Below are 20,142 nucleotides of genomic sequence, written 5' to 3'. Positions count from 1 at the left end.
CCCTTGATCCTCTTCGTGTCCCTCTTTCCGCGTACCCTCAGCGCGTACATCTTCGCCCTCAGCCCGATAAACTCGGTCATGACGGCGCCGTTGTTCTCGTCCTTCATGAGACCCGGCACCTTCTTGTTCCGCAGGGGCATACCGTACGCGTTGTCGGCGAGGTAGTCGCTCGTGTCGAAGCGCGCGACGTCGCGCGCCATGTCCGCGTACGCGTCCTCGCACTCGATGCCGTATATCAGGCTGTCCGTGTCCGTGTACATGATCCGACACTTGTCGCCGTACAGCGGTGCCATGTACTAGTAGTGAAACTCGTACAGACGCGTCTTCGAGATATCCAGTATGCACATGCCGATGTATATCGGCCGGTTGAACGTCGCCTTCAGTCTGCGCAGCCCCACGACGAGGAGATTCTCCCCGAACATGGCCCTGCTGTGGAAGTTCGGCCGCGTGATAAGAGCCTCGGCGCCGTGTCTCCCGTCCCAGCGCGTCACGAGTTTAACGTCCACGCAATTACGCACGTTTTCCATCGTCTTACCGAACACCGCGTTGTTCATTAGTTTATACAAATTTTTTTCGAAATCGTTTTTCGCGACCGTTCTAAATCGCGTGTTCAACTCTATGTAATCGCGGAGCCACGGAGATTGCGCGAATTCTAAGACGCGATGGATTTTCGTGACGCGAAGCCCGTGGCGCGTGCATTGCTGCAAGTTGCGATAGTGTACGACGTACCGTTCCTTATCGCGCAGAGTCGCGAGGAGCTTTTCCTGCCGCTTATCGGGCGGTGCCTCGCGCGTCGGACAGAACGGCAGGTCCGAGTGCGCGTCGTGAAGATGCCGCGGATACTCCAGATCGACCTCGAGGATGTACCCGGTAGGCGAGTCTTGCGAGATCGGGCTCACGTCGAGCGTCGAGACGTCCTCGACCCAGCGAAAACCCGAGCTGGGCAGCGGCTGACACATGGCCCATCCGTACAGGTTGTTCACATCGTAGTACATGAAGTACGTCGACGGCTCGGACGGATCGTACGACGGCGCGTATCTGTGTTGGCTCGCGCGTATCGGTGTGAGCATTGACTCAGACCGCCGCGCACGCCGCGTTCCACGAACAGCACCATATCAACGTCCGTCAGCAGCTCGAACTCGATGCCCGTGTGCAGCAGCATCGCATCCCACGTGTAGCCCGGTAGTGTGTAGTAGTGTACCAGGTCCAGACCGTAACTCCGTATACACGTGTCGCGGAAATTTTCAAACACATTCGCCAGAAGGAGAACGTCCGTCTTCAGGTACAGGTCGCTGTACTGTCCGAGAGTCTCGATAGAAAACCTCTTCCACACGGTTATCGCGTGCGCGTAATCGTTACCGTATCGTCGATCAACGAACTGTGGAACGACTCGCGCGGTGGTAAACAAGTCTCGAGCAGTTTCTCGGCGCTATCGACGTACTCGTACGGGAATACACCTTTCCGAGTCAGGAGCTCAAAATCGTCCTCGGAGAGATGTCGAAACTCCGATCGTAGGATTCTCATGTGACTCTTGTCGAGATAGGACGCTAGTTTGTCGAGACTGGCACTGAGAAACTTGTACGTGTCTACGAAGCGCAGTTTCACGCACGTTCCGCACCCGTTCCCGTCCTCGGTGTTCGCGACGTTCTTCGTGAACGCGATGTACCGCTCCTTCGTCAGCGGTAGTAACTCCACGCTACCCTCGAAAGCATTCGCCACGTCCTCGATTATGAAGTGCGCATTGTAGCCGGAGTAGGGATGTTCGATTCCGATTCGATTCATTAAAAGATCGATTCTTTTGGTCCAAAAATCGATTTTTTGAATCGATTCCTGGCTATTCGATTTTTTTGTTAATCGCTTCTTTACCCTAAGAATCGAATCGAAGAATAATTAAATTTGTTTTGAAAAGTTCTTTTTCTCTCTTTTTTTTCTTATCTACCGCACTATTTATGGCCTAGTTTACACCGATCGTTTGATCAAGTAGTGCATTTGATCAGCCAATAATGACTAAACGAAATTATTATTTACTATTTATTACCAGTATTTATTACTAGTATTTATTATTAGTTATTTTCTATTTGATACGCGTATAAGGCCTCCGGCAGACCAGCGCGATGCAAGACGCGAAGCGCGATATCCAATGAGCGTACAGCTTTTCCATAAGAATTGTATGCTGATTGGATATCGCACATCGCATATCGCCCGTCGCGTGTTGCGTCGCACTGGTCTGCCGGAAACGATCAGTTAACCTAATGGTTTCAACCTTAGACGAGTGTAAACTTTAGATAAGTGTGTGTGTGTGTGTATGTGCTCCCTAATAAAACACGAAAACAATCGTCTGAAGTGTCTTCGAGTCGACTGGTAGGCAGTGGGCACGTGTACGGCTCTGATAATCGAAAGACGAGTGCTTTCCAGTAATGTATACAAACGACACTGTGTAACACAGTGTGTTAACTGTGCTTTTTAACTTGTGCTTTCCAACTACGACATAAGTCGACACAATTGTACATAGCTGAGATGTGTTCGAATACTTCGAATGTGTCGACTTGTGTCGTAGTTGGAAAGCACAGGTTCGCACACATTACAATGTCGCCTGTATACGTTATTAGAAAACACTGCAGTTTAGCTGTATACGATTGTATCAACTTGTTGGAAAGCACCGTTAGAAAGCACCCAGAGATTTCAAGTTCAGTGTGTTGATGTTTTACTGAAGATCATAATTAATACAGAAAATGGTACGTACAAAATTATAAACATTTATTGCACAAATATTTTCGTTTGATCTATTATACATTACAATACTTCCATATTTGTGGTTTTGTTTTCTATGATTTTATAACACACATTGAATGTCTTCCCTTTTCCTTACAGCATGTTTCCTGTGCTTGCCAAATTATAATTTGAATGGTGACGGACATAGTGCTAAACGAAAAACAGTACAAAGAGTGAGTATGTTCGGTTATTGCTAATACTTGAAACTTTTTCAAAATGTTGCCTTGTTTAAAACCTCACTTAATCTAATTTGTTTATTATTGTTTTCTTTCCATCATTCTTTCCTTTTAACATTTAATATTATTTTTTAAAAAGTAGAATATATTTTTTTTCATTGTATTTTATTACAAGAAAATAAAAACAATATGTTTTTACAGTGCCTAAGATAAAACAATCTTCTGTTTGGAAATTTTTTTAAAAATCTACTAATACTAATAGTGATGATTCTACATGCATAATTTGTAACAGAGAAGTAAAGTCTGGTGGAAAAGGTGGTGGTACAACTAATTTAAGAAACCACTTAAAACGAAATCACGCAGGAAATAAAGAAGTAAAAGTAGCTTTAGGAGAAAGTGAAACAAGTAATAAAAAGGCTTCTAACCCGGAAGAAGCAAATTCGGTAAATCAATGTCTTATAATATTTACATGCATCCTTTGATTATTTTATCACATCATTTGTTTACTCTTTTCTGTTTATTTTCAGAGTCAGTTACAATTATTATCAGCGACATCTACCTCTACATCCATGCCCATGGACCTATCTGAATCTAATTTAACAACTACTACTTCTTCACCAGTACCTAGTCTGTCAGAATCAGAAAGCAGATTTGGTTATTTGGTTAAACCATTTGTATTCCAGCCAAGAATCGACAGCTCTTTTAAGCAAATAAAATCATTTGGAGGTAACATCTATAACGGATTGCAAAAAGGGGCATTGTCATAGCACCACGTTCAGTCGTCTTCATGGATGTTAAATACTCTAACGTCTAAAGTCAATCTTAAGATTTACAAATCAAATATTCAGAAATAGATATTTTTTCAGTAAAACGAAAAGATTGTATTTTGATTGTATTTTGTTAGAGCCTTTAGGACCCTAAAGAACTACAAATATTTCAACTTTATTGAATTTGTGCATAAAAGGTCACAATATTTATCTTTTTAGAGGGAGGTACAAGAGCAGGAGAAATCACCAATGCCATCCTTTTCATGATTGCCAAGGATTGTATGTCTTTCCAGACAGTAGATAATGAAGGATTCAGGAACCTGATGAAAACTACTGTTCTTCTTTATTCTGTACCTGGAAGAAAGTCGATCACAAAAAAAATGGAAGAAAAATATGAGTACTTAAGCGAATGTGAAAAAAAATTGGAAAAAATTGATTATTTCTCGGTAACGATGGATATCTGGACCGATGTACTCAACACCGTTAACTATTTAGGGATGACTGCTCACTACGAATTTGAAGGAGAATTGCAATCCACCACGATTGGTGTTACGGAAATGACAGAGCGACACATCTCTGAAGTTATAGGAAGATGGGTGAAAACGATTTTAGAGGACTGGCACATCAATGATGAAAAAATAGTTGTTGTCGTAACTGATAACGGAGCGAATATTAAAAAAGCAGTTAGAGATACCTTTGGATCTGCTAGACATGTTGCCTGTTTTGCTCATTCAATAAAGGACCCCGCACATTTCTTATGGAAATGGGGTCCCGGTCAAATTGGCTGAAATTTTGATATGATGTAGGTTTTAACTCACTGAACAAAAGTCTCAATGGTCACCAGGTCAAATAATCAAAAGTTTTTGAGTTATAGCGGTTCAAATGTCCAAAATTGACCTCTGTCAGCCGATATAACAACCGTTGCTCAACTCTCACGACGTGGACGTGATGGTAGGCACTTGAGATTAAATGTGTTTCATTCCGTTGAGAGTTTTTCCTAAGACTTTTATTTATGCACACACATGTGCACGTACACGCACATACACACGCATATTCACTGTTAGACCTTCTCTACAATGCAGTCGCAAAGTCGCAGTCGTAAGGCCGTAGCCAATCACATTCGAGCCTCTTGAAAATGCTGGGTTTGTGATTGGCTACGGCCCCCACCAACTCGCGTATTAGAAAGATATCGGACCACTGTTGGTCTCTCTTTCTAATGTATAACTACGTCCAACGAGAGAACGTTATCGGAGTAGACGAAAATGCGTCCGTTCCGCGCAGATCTCCTCCCTAGAGACCCCCCACTACGCCGCGATATAAGCGCGTTATTGCTATTATACATGCCACCACTACGCCACGCTATCCCCACTTCACCCGCCTATGTGCAGACGGATAACGTTCTCTCGCTGGACGCAGTATAGTATTCAGCGCCTCTTACGGGGACGCGCAGTCTATTAGATAAGTCTATAGCGACAACTGGCGAGAACTAGCGCGCATCGTAGAATTAAGGAAGAGATAGATATATCGAGCGGAAAGGAAAAACGAATAGAGGTCGTAGGGAAAAGACACGTTCTGTTTAGCTCATAATACGCGGGCACTCAGGGCCAAACCTGATTTAATAATACAGATAAACGCTTACATCGTACTTATCAAAAATTCTAACATGGCAGGGCGAAACAGAATACATTGTTATATATGTGACATTAAGTTACAATCACGAGTAATGACAAATATTTCTGGAGATGAAAATGAGCAAAAGCGTCAGATCGCAATTCGACGTCGTAGCGACCTTAATCATCCTCCTCAACAGATCCAAGATAATAGTTGTATATGTCTTAATTGTAATCGAAGTATTAATACGGAAATAGATGAATTAGTACGTGATTCTGAATATTTACAACTAAATGTTGTAAAGCAGACAAAAAATAGCTCTTGTATATTTTGCAATCAATTGCAAGATCTCAGAAAGTTGTCTGTCAAGTGTAGGGTTAAAGTTTTTATTATAAAAAATATATACATACCTGAATCAACTCGCTGCTGTCTCCGTCATTTAGACATCAATGGCTTTATACCGCGGCTTCTATTGGAGGATTTACAATTTATTAAGAGGCCGTATCGCTTATCTGGTATACAGTTGCAACATTTTCTGCAGGGTTTACGTCAATCAGCGAGAATTGATGAGCCTGATTTTAACGATGAACAAAGCTTTTCCGAAGATGAATTTAAATCGCTAAGTCCAATAACACGCGAGCAATTTCAAGATTTATATACATATTGCGATTCTGTACTTGAACCTGGTCAAAACGTTCATCGTCATGTTAGCAAGAAACATCTGCTAACATTTTTATGCAAAATTCGACAAGGATTATCTGATGATTTTCTGAGAGTCATTTTTAGATTCGATAGTAGGCAAGCTGTAAGCCTCGCTATTACTACAGTGAGAAGATCATTAATGTCACGCTTTGTTCCTCATAATATTGGATTGAACGCAATTACAAGAGAGCAATATATTGAAAGGCATGTGACAGATTTTGCAAATGAACTTTAAAACCCTAATCCCAATGTTGGTGTAGCAATTGCATATATAGATGGAACTTATGTATATATCAATAAATGTAATAATTTTAGAGCACTAAGACAGTCTTTTTCAATGCATAAAGGCCATCACTTGATAAAGCCAGCTCTTATTGTAGCTCCGGATGGATATATACTAGATATTCATGGGCCTTATTTTTCTGATTCCCGTAATAATAATGCCTCGATGATCGAAAATGAAATGGATGCTACTGAACTTCGAGAATGGTTTAATAACGGTGATATATTTATTGTAGTTCGTGGTTATTCAGACGCTTTGCCATTTCTCGAAAATCTAGGCATTAATTGTAAACTGCCCGCACTTCTACAACAAGGGCAACGTCAACTTAATACCGACGAAGCGAATGACTCCAGATTAATCACCAAAACAAGATGGATAGTAGAAGCACGTAATGGTCATATAAAATCTGTTTTTAAGTTTTTTGAAGGAACAGTTCATATGAATCATGCTATTAACATCGGAGACTTCTATCGAATTGCTAGTGCAATACTTAATAAATATCGGGAACCCATAATTATGGAGGGAGCAAACGCAGAGCTAGCTCAAATAATGTTACAAAAGTTTCGTATACCTAACGTTGTTCAAACAAGAGTTGAAATGGATAATCTTCACACTAGAAATGCAAGGTGGGTTCATTTAAATGCAATCACGTGCCTCTTTTTCCTAGACTTACTTTGAATTATTTAAAAGAACTGACAGTGGGAATCTATCAAATAAATCTGGCACCCGCTTACATACAAGACAAGCTTCAAAGAGAACAAGCAGAAGTATTTGAATTAGATGAACTTGCAGATGAAAGAGGTCTGATCAGAGTGCGAACATATTCCCGTTTCAGAAATGCAACAAAATACCAACTCTGGATAGCATATATTGAAGACAACTTCAATCAGCAAGCTAATGAAGAAGCAGAACATGATGAACCGATCTTAGGATACAATTGTACTTGTAAAACTGGGGCCAGAACGCTCGGTTCATGTGCGCACATTGCAAGTATATTATGGTTCTTAGGATGTTCCCGACACCAGCCACGAATTAAATATCCTAGTACTGCAATGCTGGAAAAACTTATTGATGCAGGTCATAGACTGCTATGAAAAACCAGCAAACAGAGGTTTCAGAACCTGTCTTAATTGGCTGGATCGTCTCCCGATCTCGCCTTCATTTGAAGGATCTCCCGATCTTGCCTCTAATACTAAAAACCACCTTTTTTATGTGAAAAACATAATAGATACTCCCGCCCCTGGATGCGACGGAGGTTATAGCGGACTCCTACCGACTAAAATCCCACAGTGACTAACCCTGCGGTGTAGCATCAGTCGTAGAGTCGTAAGGCCGTAGCCAATCGCAAACCCAGCATTCTCAAGAGGCTCGAATGTGATTGGCTACGGCCTTACGACTGTGACTTTGCGACTGATTTGCGACTGCATGTAGAGGAGGTCTAACAGTGAATATGCGTGTGTATGTGCGTGTACGTGCACATGTGTGTGCATAAATAAAAGTCTTAGGAAAAACTCTTAAAGGAATGAAACACATTTAATCTCAAGTGCCTACCATCACGTCCACGTCGTGAAAGTCGAGCAACGGTTGTTATATCGGCTGACGACGGAGGTCAATTTTGGACATTTGAACCGCTATAACTCAAAAACTTTTGATTATTTGGCCTGGTGACCATTGAGACTTTTGTTCAGTGAGTTAAAACCTACATCATATCAAAATTTCAGCCAATTTGACCGGGACCCCATTTCCATAAGAAATGTGCGGGGTCCTTTAGTCGCTGAGGATACAATGAACTTTCAAAATGCAATATCATTGTGTGCAAAAATTAAAAGAATTGTCACCTACTTTAAACAATCTACTATTGCTGCTGATGCGTTGCGAAAGCTCACCCATCTTAAGTTAATCCAAAGCGTTGACACACGATAGAATTCAACCTTTGCGATGTTACTACGATTTATTTTGCTCTCGAAAGAAGTTGGATCAATTTTATTAAGTATCCCGGAGTCACCTGCAATATTGACTGCATCTGAGTTGCAATTGTCAAACGAAATTGTGGAAGTATTGCAACCACTTGAAAAACTTACAAGGGAAGTTTGTGGAGAACGATTTGTCACAGCTAGCAAAATCATTCCATTGATCAACTGCTTGAAAAATAAAATAGAAAAACTTCGCGGGAGCCTAAAAACGCAAACTGCACTTTCTTTAGTTGATCGTCTTCAAAACTCTATTTCGATGAGATTTGGACAAATAGAAAACAATTATATTATGGCAACTTCGACGATCCTGGATCCCAGGTTCAAAAAATTACACTTTAATCAGCCTTTGGCATATTAGCATGCAATCAGTCGTATTGCTAAATGGATGAGCGAATTGGGTCAGACAAATGTGTCTAATGATGCTGTTACTGAAACGGACATGGAAATATTGGGTAAAACTGATGATCTATGGTCTTTTTACGATGATCTTCTTAAAATTAAGACTATAAATGCTGCGCAACGAAGACAAGATGCCAACTGACTTGAAACACTACTTGGATCAACCAATGATTGACCGCAAGAAAAATCTAATATGTTATTGGATAAACTTCGCATCAGTATACCCGACTCTTAGTGTTATTGCTAAAAAATACTTGGCAATTGTTGCAACGTCAGTGCCTTCTGAGAGATTATTCTCAAGGACTGGCAATATTTTAACAGACTCCAGGAACCGACTTTCGTCTGATCATCTACAACAATTGTTATTGCTAAATTCACTAACCATTAAAGATTGGCAATTAAACAAAGAATAAGTAATTTTGTAATAAACGAACGTATTTGCAAAGATTTTTTAATATACCATTTTTCAAATATTTAATGCCTAATTTAATTAACCTACTACATTATTAATTAAAGTTTTAAAAAGTTTAAAAAATTAAAAACGCAAACTAATTAAAATTAATTAATTCAATTTATGCATGTTTTAATTATATAAAAATAATTTTTTGCGATTTTTTAGATCGATTCTTGCAAGATCGATTCTTTGATTCTGATTTTAAAAAAATCAATTTTCATGATTCGATTCAGAATCGATTCAAGAATCGAATCTTCTAAAAGAATCGAACATCCCTAAGCCGGAGAGATTGTGGAATATCACCGGGATGACGTGCGAGTCCTTGTAGTTGAGATTGCACGTCGAGTGCGCCGGGCCTCTGTAGCGACCGGTAAGGTGGCAGTAATCCCGCACTCGGTGTCGGCCGTCGCGAACGACTTACCGCATATGTGACACAGCGCGGCGGCATCGCGCAGTTCCTCGCGCTGCTCCGGGGTGAGGTCCCTCATGGGCAAGTCGGACGCGAGGATCGCCTTGACGCGCCGCGTCAGATCGCCGAGCTCCCCGACAAACCACGGCACGCAGTTCCCGCCGCGGTGCGATCTGTACGCGGACAACGACTCGTCGTAGGCGCAACGCACGTAGTATCCCACGCTGAACGCCCTGTGCCGTTGATACGCGCCGGTCTTCACCGTACCCTCCTCATCCTCCTTCTTCTCCAGCGTACACTCGAGGTCGGCGTAGACGACGAACGGTGCGCGCTCCTTCCTCTTGAAGTTCCGGAAGGTCAGCAGCTTATCGTCCTCGCTGGGAAGAATTATCGCGCAGTCGTTGATACACCCACAGTCGATGGCGTGAACAAACAGTCTCTCAACGGTCGGGAAGTAGTGTAGACACCTGCGAATTGTTATAAATACTTTTTGTGATATGACAAGCGAAAAACAGATAGGGATGGTGTTTCTACGAAAACTTACCGATCGCAGATGTACTGCTGGTGCTGCTTCATACTAAGTTGCGCGCTAACCAGGCGCGACAGGGTCTTGATCCACGCGAAGTGCCCCGGCTGTTCCGCGTGGTCGTCGGGCACGTACAGCAGGTTGACGCGTCTGTCTCGCTCGCGATCGGTCAGCCGCAGCGGAACGATAGTCCTTCGCTTGTCATCGTCATCCTCGACGAAAACGTTTATCGATATCCCGTTCTTGCGCTCGAACTTGCCGATCTGGTCGAGCGTCACGGGAAAGTCTATACCCCTGACGTCTAACACGGTTCTGTAGTCGGGGTATTGCGTCACCCTATCCACGTTTTTAACGCTTGGATGTAGAGCGGCGACCACTGCCTACGCGAAGCACGCGTTGTCCTTCGCTCGCACGTTCACCACCGCGTGTTTCAACCGTATCGCGCGCGGTATATCGACGACGCACCCAGCGTGCATGGGGTTGTACTTGTTCACGTTCACTGTTAGGTTCAGTATCTTGGACGACGCCCACCCGCTGTCCCACTCTTGAAACTCGTCGAGCGCCGCCAGAGTGGCCTCCATCACGCGCTCGTCGTACCACTCGCGGAGTTCGGACGTGGGCAGTAGCCCGCTGTTCCTCGTGGCGATCGTCTTTACTGCTGTCTTCTCGCCCGCTACGAACTCGGCTTTGAACGCGGTGTTCATCTTGACGCCGTTCAACGTAGCGAGGCTACCGCGCACGCGCTCGATCATCATGTCCCGGGCATCCTCGAGGAATCGGCGCGGCTCGACGCGGTCGTCGTTGATCACCGCACCGGTGAGCACGCGATTCTTGAACGCCGTCTCCACCTCCGTCCAGGAGAGTCCGGTCCGCTCGCCGAGCCCCGCGCCCACGTACGAGAATCGTCGTCTCAGACGGTTCCTCACGCCCTCCAGTCGCGCGATCCTCGCGACCGCAGCGATCCTCCGCCCGGTTACCGATCGCGAGCTCCCTCCCCCGCGCGCGCACTCCTCCCGCGATCCTCGCAGGTACTCATCGCACCTGAGTTCCCAGTCGAGGTACGCGCCGAGCGTCCCGACGCCCCCGGCGAGCTCGGTGAGCCTGCGCTCGTCCATCGTCTTGGCGCAAGGTAGAGTTTATATGATTCGGCGCACTTGCATGTCACCCGATAACACAGTTTGCAATGTCCTACTATATTTAGAACATTGTGGTAAATCGACTTCAACGCACAATAGTTGAGCGGTATACCCTCGTAATTTTTACTCTCCTCCTCATATTCCTCATATTAGTGATTGGTAATGGTGGAGGGTCACATATATTGATATAGTAAAAACCCTCCATCACTATCAGTTCGCAGTACCGCCCGTTGCCTGCGGGAATCGACGCGTACAACACGTCACGGCGGACCTTGACCTTGCTACCCCGTATATCTCTCATGTAGAATTTTATCTTGCTAATTATATCCCTCACGTGAATACGGTAGTCATCCGTGTATAAATAACTATCTTTGTCTTCGATCTTACATTCTTCCAGCACCTGCCTGTACACTGTCCATCTTACGTGATAAGGCGACTTATCGATAGTCTCCTTCTGAATTACAACATCTTGTTTCACGAAACGTTCACAGGTTCGACGTATACCGGCCTCGCGATTGTGCGCGATCGTCCGCGAGAACATCTTCGACATCTAACTCTAAGCTATCCTTAACGTGGAAATCATAATACCAATAGGAATCCTGCTCTTTCATCGCCAGCGATCATGCGCCTAGGTCTGCGTAGCCTTGTCACAGACCGCTCCACGCGATCTGCGATCCTTGGAACAGTTCATGATCCGCGGCGCCGGTCCGTCTATGTGAAAACGCTGCCCGGGCTGGTTGTAGTACGCGAGGCACCTGCGGTACCATCGCACCTCGGGATCGCGTCTCAGGTGTTCCGGTAACCTGTCCCACAACCCTTCCATGTAGTCGCCGTATCGTTCCAGGAGAATGATCTTCGGAACGTACTGCAACTGCTCGCTCGTCAGACCGAGGATCTCTCTATCGTCCGGCAGCAACAGGAACATCGTCGCGATAACCTCGCAATTTTGAGAATAACCGTTGAACCGCGTCCGGCGAAAGGTTTAGGCGTAAACGCGTCCGTGCGTCCCCGCGAACGCGCGCCTACTGGATCGGTGCGACGCGAACGATCGTCGCCGATGCTCATTCGGATTTACGGACGGTCGTTAAAACGCGCGCTTCGGATGATTTAAGCGCACCAAATGGCAAATCGTGCAGGTACTCGATGTACTCGCGCACCCATTCCCGCATCGTTTCCTCGGTCATCAGACCTGTCCTGTACTGCGTGTACAATCGATCCGGAAGGTAGCTCAATATGTAGTTATGAAAGACTTCCGTTGAACAAGTTGGATTCATCGGACCTCGCTCCATCCACAGCGCGCACGTCTCAATCAACGTTACTTTCATGTGCCAACCCTCGCTCACGCGGCGCGCGGGAGCATCGTCGTCGCTCTTCCGCCTCCTCTGATTCCACAGATACTTCGACAGAAAGGCGATTATTACTCGTAGATTTTGCACCACCGATCGTAATGGATTCCAGACCCGATACAACGAAATCGAAGGTGTTATAGAGAATCGTATCGAACTGTTTAAAAACGATATCCAATTCCGCCGCATCCATGAACTGCTCTCCCAGGACCCTTCTTGCCTCCTCTAACTCGTTATCGGCGTTCGACGCGTCTTTCGATCCAGGCTTCTTTAAACCGGACTTTCCGGACTCCATGCGACTAAAGGTTAATCGCAACGAGTTATTCAAGGAACACCGACTCCGACGCGTTTGCTCGATCGGACGCGCTCCGCTCATTATATACGCTTCATATAGGGAAAACCGTTATCAGTGGATGTCCAAAAGTATAACGTCGTCGACAAGGACGTCACCCGCTTCCGGTGATATCAGGGAAAATCGTTATCAGCGGATGACCAAAAATAACGTCGTCGACCAGGACGATACCCGCTTCCGGTGATAAAAGGTCCTAACCGAAAAACACGTCCGGTGCCCAAAATCATCGTCGACCAAGACTCCGCCCGCTTCCAATGATAAAAAATCTAACGGAAAATCCGGTGGAAAGGGAAAAACCCCGCCCGCTTACGGTGATAAAAGGTCCCCATCGTCATCCAGGACTCCGCCCGCTTCCGATAATAAAAGGTCCCCATCGTCGTCCAGGACTCCGCCCGCTTCCACTAATAAAAGGTCCTAACCGAAAAACACGTGCGCTAACCAAAATCATCGTCGCCCAGGACGTCACCCGCTTCCGGTGATAAAAACAATCGAACGGAAAATCCAGTGGAGGGGAAAAACCCCGTCCCCTGTCCCACCCAAATCCCCCCTCCCACTTCTCCCTCCCCTCCCCCAGGCCACGCCCATTTTCCACCCCCCTGGAAAATTGAGCCAGAATCGGCCTAGTATACCTACTAACATAGTCTTGCGAATTCAATACTTTTTTAAGAATTTTCAATATCGGCTGCCAATGAGGTAGCTGCCGTGGCCCTGCGGGAAACACAGATTTACGGTGGGCGATCAATGTGTTAAAAGTTTTTTACTTCCCTGACTTGTTGTTTTGTTACTAGGAGACCGCGCTTATTTTTTTTCTATTTTTCTATTATTGGATTATTTATCGTGGTGTTATAGCATTGAGCGGACGATATCGCGTTAAATTCTTCTACGATGCCTCAGAACTTGTGTCCGGAAATACGAGGTCGTATCGTTAGACAGTGGCAGGCCGGAAGGACAGTAGCAGAAATTGCTGCTGAAATTCCGTGTTCTGAAAAAACTGTCCGATGATAGATACAACGATTTACCGAAAACGGTGATCATGATGCAAAGCATGATCATCGTCGGAATAATCGTGGTCCTCGTAAAACCAGGGCGGAAGAAGACAAGGCTATTGTCGCTGCAGTTGCTGATCAACCCTTTGGCACCGTCCAGGGGTTCATCAACGCAGCAAACGTCGAAATATCGGAGAGGACCGCCCGGCGACGTCTCAACGCAGCTGGGTATCACTGCTACCGACCAGCCCATAAAATTTCGCTGACTCCTGTCCATCGGGATCAGCGCATCGCGTTTGCTTTAGAAAACTTGGTGACGAGCCGTAAGGAGTGGAAGACTACGATTTGGACCGACGAAAAGGTCTTCGTATCGTCTACCGACCACATACCTCACGTATGGCGTCCAAGGGATCAACCGGTTGAATCCTAACCATGTTGTGCCAACCCACAGAAGTGGGCGGATTTCATGTGCGATGTGGGGCTGGATTTTCGGCACTGAAATCGGAGACCTGGTGGACATTCCCGCACGAATGAACTCTGCGGGGTACATTCGCATACTGGAAGAAGTCTTTCTTCCATCAGTACGCGCAATCTACCCCGCAGAGAATATGCCAGTTATCCGACTAGTGCAGGATAACTCCGGAGTTCACACTTCACGTGAAACGCAAACATGGTTTTGGAATCATCCGGAGATTCAGTTGGTCAACTGGCCTGCTCGTTCACTGGATCTAAATTTAATCGAAAATGTCTGGGCACAAATGGTTCGACGGTGGGAACCAAGAAGGGAGAGGACGGTAGCAGCGTTGGTTAATCACGCGAGAGAAATCTGGGAAGAACTTCGGTTCCAACCAGGCTTCCTCGCAAACTTGATTGATTCGATACCTAATCGACTCACAAGGGAATATCGGCAACTGTGAAATTCAAAAAAATCTGAAACTTTGCATAACAGAGTAGAGTAGATGGACCTAATAAGGAAACAATTTTCCGTTGGGGCTGATATTCACTTTCAGGGGTGGAAACACCCCTTCGAAAAATTCGGATTTTTTCTTTCTAAGCGAATATCGTCGAAAGGATGAGAGATACGTAAAAATGTTTCGAATAAAAGTTGTATGGCTTCAAAAGCGCTTTATATCTGTGCATACAGATTTTTCAAAAATTTAAAATTTTTTTAATACCCCCACCACTCACCCTTTTTTGGAAATTTTAAAATCTTTTTGCAACGACAATAAAACTTATTTTACGCCAAATTCAACCATATATAACAAAGTTATAAAATTCCGAAAATATATTTTTGAGAAATAATTGGAGACACCCTTATATACGTATGCTGTCCGCACCAATCTTATCGGCTCGTTACTTGGCTACTTGGTTACTTGGCAACAGTTTCTCTTTTTTTCATTATGATTTTCCACAGTAGGAGATAACGAAGGAACGAGTGTTTGTAATAAATCTAATTAAATAACTAAAGAATTGTTTCATATTGTTTCATTCATTTTATACATAATAATAGTTAACGTACACAGCAAAAACACAAATAGGCAAAAAATAAATTATCATCTGTAATAATAGAATGGCACAGCGCGATATGAATATCGCGAAAATAAACATTGCTCGAAATAGAGCGATAATAAATTATACGTTGCTCACCGATTGTCGTATACACTTATCGCCTTATTACGTAATAAACACTACAGTCAGTAACGAAAGTATTCGTACACCCCAAAAAAGATCATTTTGATTAAAATAAACAATCTGCCTCTAATATTATGTTTGTTTATTAAAATGTGCAGTAATATTAACTATTCCATAACAAAACGTATCATTTTATAGACATATTTTACCAAATAAACGAAAAAACAAATTATGCATGTCACAAAAAAGTCACGAAAGTGTTCGTACAGATACGAAGTTTAGTTAATTTAGATACTATGTATTACTGCGTTATTATTATTCCTGTAGGAATTCCCCCGTTGTTTGTTTACGTTGTTTACGTCGCTTTGTTCTTCACAAGTAATCAGTATATCCTTTTATGAGGTGTACGAATATTTTCGTTACTGACTGTACATAACAAACAAGTTAGAAGTGCGTAGTTTTCCAAGTCCGGCTTCAAACTCCAAGGTCCAAAGACTTGGAGCGCATTTCCCACCGTCACGAATGGGTAAGGATAGAAGACGGTGAGAATATCAAAGCAGTCAGTCGGCATTAGTGCTTCGGAATAAGAAGTCGACTATTAGTTTGTATTGCGTTAGTTTGGCAATATTGTATAATTGTATATTCGGTCCGAAAAGGCAGTATCAATTAAATAAACCTTTATGTTATCACGTAGGTTGGTGTGTGGTTATTTTATTACATATACCAGTCGTGATTTGGACAGAAGGACATTTAATCGTTACCTTCCTTTGAAATATTTCATTTGGCGAAATATTGTACGGAGTCTTATGTATGTTATTTAACTGAACACTATTTTGATATATACAGTAATACTTTCTGTGGACAGTTTCCGAATAGCAATTATTGAAGTATTTGTGTTAAAATGTTGTCTATAAATGCGGCAAACGTTATAAATGGGGGGGGGGGGGTCCCGTTTGCCTACATTCCTAATTGCCTACAGCTTCGTTTGCCTACAATATTTTGCCGACAGCTCCGATTGCCGACATTCCCGATTGCCTACAGAGCGATTGCCTACAAGCGCTATTGCACACATGTAATAAATAAAAATACGAATGTACGTTTGCGCACATGACATTATTGCGTACATACATATTGCACACATGACTTTATTGCGCACATACACATTGCACACATGACTTTATTGCATACATGAAATAAAGGATAACGTTCCGAAAACGACTTACCCCCGATTTCGATGAAACTTGGTACAAACCTTTCTTTTTGGTCAAAATGAAAGTTCTTAAAAGGATTTTGTCCGACTAATATGGAAAGATCATTTTTCACCATCAAATACCAGAAATTGGAATTTGACTGTTATATACTCTTATTATTATGTTATATGAAAGAAGTTATGAATTGAGTTAGATTATATGAAAAGAGGGTAATTATTTAGATACAATAAAAGATGAACAAGACGAAGGACGATTTTAAATAAAAAAATCGGGGTTGGATTGGGTTAGGTTATTTTTAACAGTAGTGGAGCCCCCCGTAGGAGGGGCGGAACACATGGTATCCACGCATATACTTTGCAAGACGAAGGACGACCTTAAATAAAAAATCGGGGTTGGGTTGGGTTAGGTTATTTTTAACAGTAGTGGAGCCCTCCCCCTAGGGGGGGGGGCGGAACACACGGTATCCACGCATGTACTTTGCAAGACGAAGGACGATCTTAAATAAAAAATCGGGGTTGGTTTGGGTTAGGTTATTTTTAACTTAATCTTCTCATAATCTAAATAAAAGCATCCTACTTTGCATAGAAATATTCAATTTTTTATAGAAACCTGTCATACCTCGTTTAGGGCGCCTCGTGTACTCTTTATAGTATTTGATGGTGAAAAGTGATCTTTCCATATTAGTCGCACAAAATCCTTTTAAGGGCTTTCAGTTTGACCAAAAAGGAAGGTTTGTACCAAGTCTCATCGAAATCGGGGGTAAGTCGTTTTCGGAACGTTATCCTTTATTTCATGTATGCAATAAAGTCATGTGTGCAATGTGTATGTGCGCAATAAAGCCATGTGTGCAATGTGTATGTGCGCAATAGGCATGTGCGCAATGAAGTCATGTGTACAAAATGATAATGCAACTTTCTTATTTCTTGTGTGCAATAAAGTCATGTGTGCAATATGTATGTGTACAATAAAGTCATGTGTGCAATATGTATGTACGCAATAATGTCATGTGCGCAAATGTACATTCGTATTTTTATTTATTACATGTGTGCAATAGCGCTTGTAGGCAATCGCTCTGTAGGCAATCGGGAATGTCGGCAATCGGAGCTGTCGGCAAAATGTTGTAGGCAAACGAAGCTGTAGGCAATTGGGAATGTAGGCAAACGGAGCCCTCTCTTATAAATATGTTAATCACGACATTTCACATTGCAAATCTCGGTATCACTCCTGTTAATCATCGTGAAGTAGAGCTTCACGATACAATTTCTGATCTAATAAGAAGTACTATGAATGAGGATGTTATGATCGAATACAACTGGGGACTTGATTTTGACAATCCAGCAGGACCACACGACGTACAACGGTACAACTTATAACCTCATATAATTTTGATGCTGAAGAAGATAATTACGATGACGATGAAGTTTGCATTATAGATAACGAAGGTGGAAGTATAGATCTAGATTATAAAAAAAGAGCGGTTGAACATTGGAACAGTGGAAAAAGGGGACGTTTATCTGTTGCTACTGTACAGAATCGTTTTAAAAAGGTAAATTGTGATTCAAAAATAAACATAATACGAACCAAAAGCAGATGAATGTAAAATATGTATAAATATCCATAGGAGATAATGAAAAGAAATAAGACGGTTTCAATTTTTTATATTATATGTTCATTTGCATTCGTTGCGCATCAATTTTAATATTTTTCAATTTAAGTTTTAGTATATTGAATGGTTTTTCCTTTTTAGGTAAAATCTTCTACGCAATTGTATAGATGGGAAGCATATGTAATGCGTGGAGGCACAAATAGAGATGAACTTATATATATCGCCGAATATGTACTGCTAAAATTCCAAGAAGCTATTGACAGAGGATCTATCGTTCACGACATAAATTTACGAAGATGGGCGCTAGAAGCTAAAGAGGAAGTGGACTTTGTTTCATTTAAAGCAGGACGGTGGTGGATATGGAATTTTAAAAAAGCGCACCGCATTACGTCGCGTAAAATAACAGCATTTAAATGCAATCTCATGTACAAGCTGATCCACTAATACGCCAAAATGCAGAAGAATTTGTAAATCAAGTAAAACCACATATTAATGTAATCGGTGAAGGCTCAACTTATAACGCAGATGAAAGCAGTTTTAATCTAGAAATACATTTCGGAAGAACATTAACTAATATGGGAACAAAGAGAGTCGAAGCTACTATCCAATCCTTATCTTCTATGACTCACAGCTATACCATTATGCCAATTATATCGGCGGATGGAAATCTTCTTTCACCTCTATATATAGTCTTAAAAGAATCAACCGGCACATTTGTTGGACCAGAAGTTGAAAATAATCTTTTTCGTCCTTCTAATATGTACATAGCAGCTTCGAAATCTGGAAAACTGACAACTCAACATTTCAAAACTTGGTTTCAAGAGGTATATCTACGAAATACTGAAGCAACTAGCTTGTTGCTATTAGATTCATGGACGGGACATTGCCCGGAACAATTAAGAGAACTTATACCACAAGATAAACAAGTAAATATTTTAACAATACCAAAAAAAAAAGACTGCTTATGTACAACCTTTAGACGGTTTTGGTTTTAGAATCTGGAAAAATTTTGTTCGAAGTTTTTCTGATAGTGTTATTTTACATAATTATGATGTGAATTTACATTTACGTAATAACATTATAAATTACAGTCTTTGACACATAATCAGCTTTCTTCTCCAAGATTCTGAAATTTATTTAAATATAGTTGGTACAGAAGTGGCTATTTGTCAACACGGCCTGAAAGGTTTGAGAATCCAATTAATTATTGTTATTTCAAAGAAGAAGAAATTATACCAAGATGTAGTATTTGTGGTAAAATGGCTTTTATACGTTGTGCATGGTGCAAAACTTATTATTGTTTATTGTACCGTTATTGTACCGTTGACTCTATTCGTGATCTCAGCGTAACATTCTGCAGTAACCTGTCATTTGAAAGGCATATTAACTTGATTGCGAGATCTGCGTCCTCGACTCTGGGTTTTGTAAATAGAGCTTGTAAACTTTTTAATAATGTTAACACGCTGAGACATTTATTTTGCTCTCTCGTGAGACCCAAGTTGGAGTATGCTTCAATTGTGTGGTCTCCTTATCAAGCGTATCAGTGTGAAATACTTGAGAGAATTCAGCATCGTTTTCTACGCAGCGCTAGCTTTAAACTTGGTAAACCGATGGATATATGTGATCACAATTACGAATTTATTTTGTCCGAATTGAACCTGTTGACACTTACGAATCGTAGATCGGTAACTGATGTGATGTTCTTATGTAATCTTATTTGTGGTCGCATTGACTGCCCGGAGCTGCTGGAATGCGTTAACTTGCATGTTCCTGAAAAGTCCCTAAGGCATAATAATCTGTT

The 20,142-nt window shown here is 42.5% G+C and overlaps 2 protein-coding genes across 2 annotated transcripts; both read left to right on the top strand.

Annotated features, from left to right (window-relative positions):
* The first annotated feature begins 2,249 nt into the window (after positions 1–2,249).
* LOC105278954 lies at positions 2,250–6,351 on the top strand. Its single transcript, XM_011338418.3, has 5 exons — positions 2,250–2,735; positions 2,872–2,945; positions 3,241–3,391; positions 3,476–3,674; positions 3,935–6,351. The coding sequence occupies exons 2-5, from the start codon at positions 2,905–2,907 to the stop codon at positions 4,501–4,503; spliced, it is 960 nt and encodes a 319-aa protein (XP_011336720.1). The 5' UTR covers positions 2,250–2,735; positions 2,872–2,904; the 3' UTR covers positions 4,504–6,351.
* A 1,626-nt stretch (positions 6,352–7,977) lies between these two features.
* Positions 7,978–9,154, top strand: LOC113562428. Its single transcript, XM_026971861.1, has one exon. It carries the CDS (start codon positions 8,250–8,252, stop codon positions 8,640–8,642), a length of 393 nt encoding a protein of 130 aa, XP_026827662.1. The 5' UTR covers positions 7,978–8,249; the 3' UTR covers positions 8,643–9,154.
* Positions 9,155–20,142: the final 10,988 nt, after the last annotated feature.

Source organism: Ooceraea biroi, chromosome 8 (assembly GCF_003672135.1).
Source record: "Ooceraea biroi isolate clonal line C1 chromosome 8, Obir_v5.4, whole genome shotgun sequence".
NCBI lineage: Eukaryota > Metazoa > Arthropoda > Insecta > Hymenoptera > Formicidae > Ooceraea > Ooceraea biroi.
The sequence above is the reverse complement of the archived record's forward strand: the minus strand, read 5'-3'. Positions and strand labels throughout refer to the sequence as shown.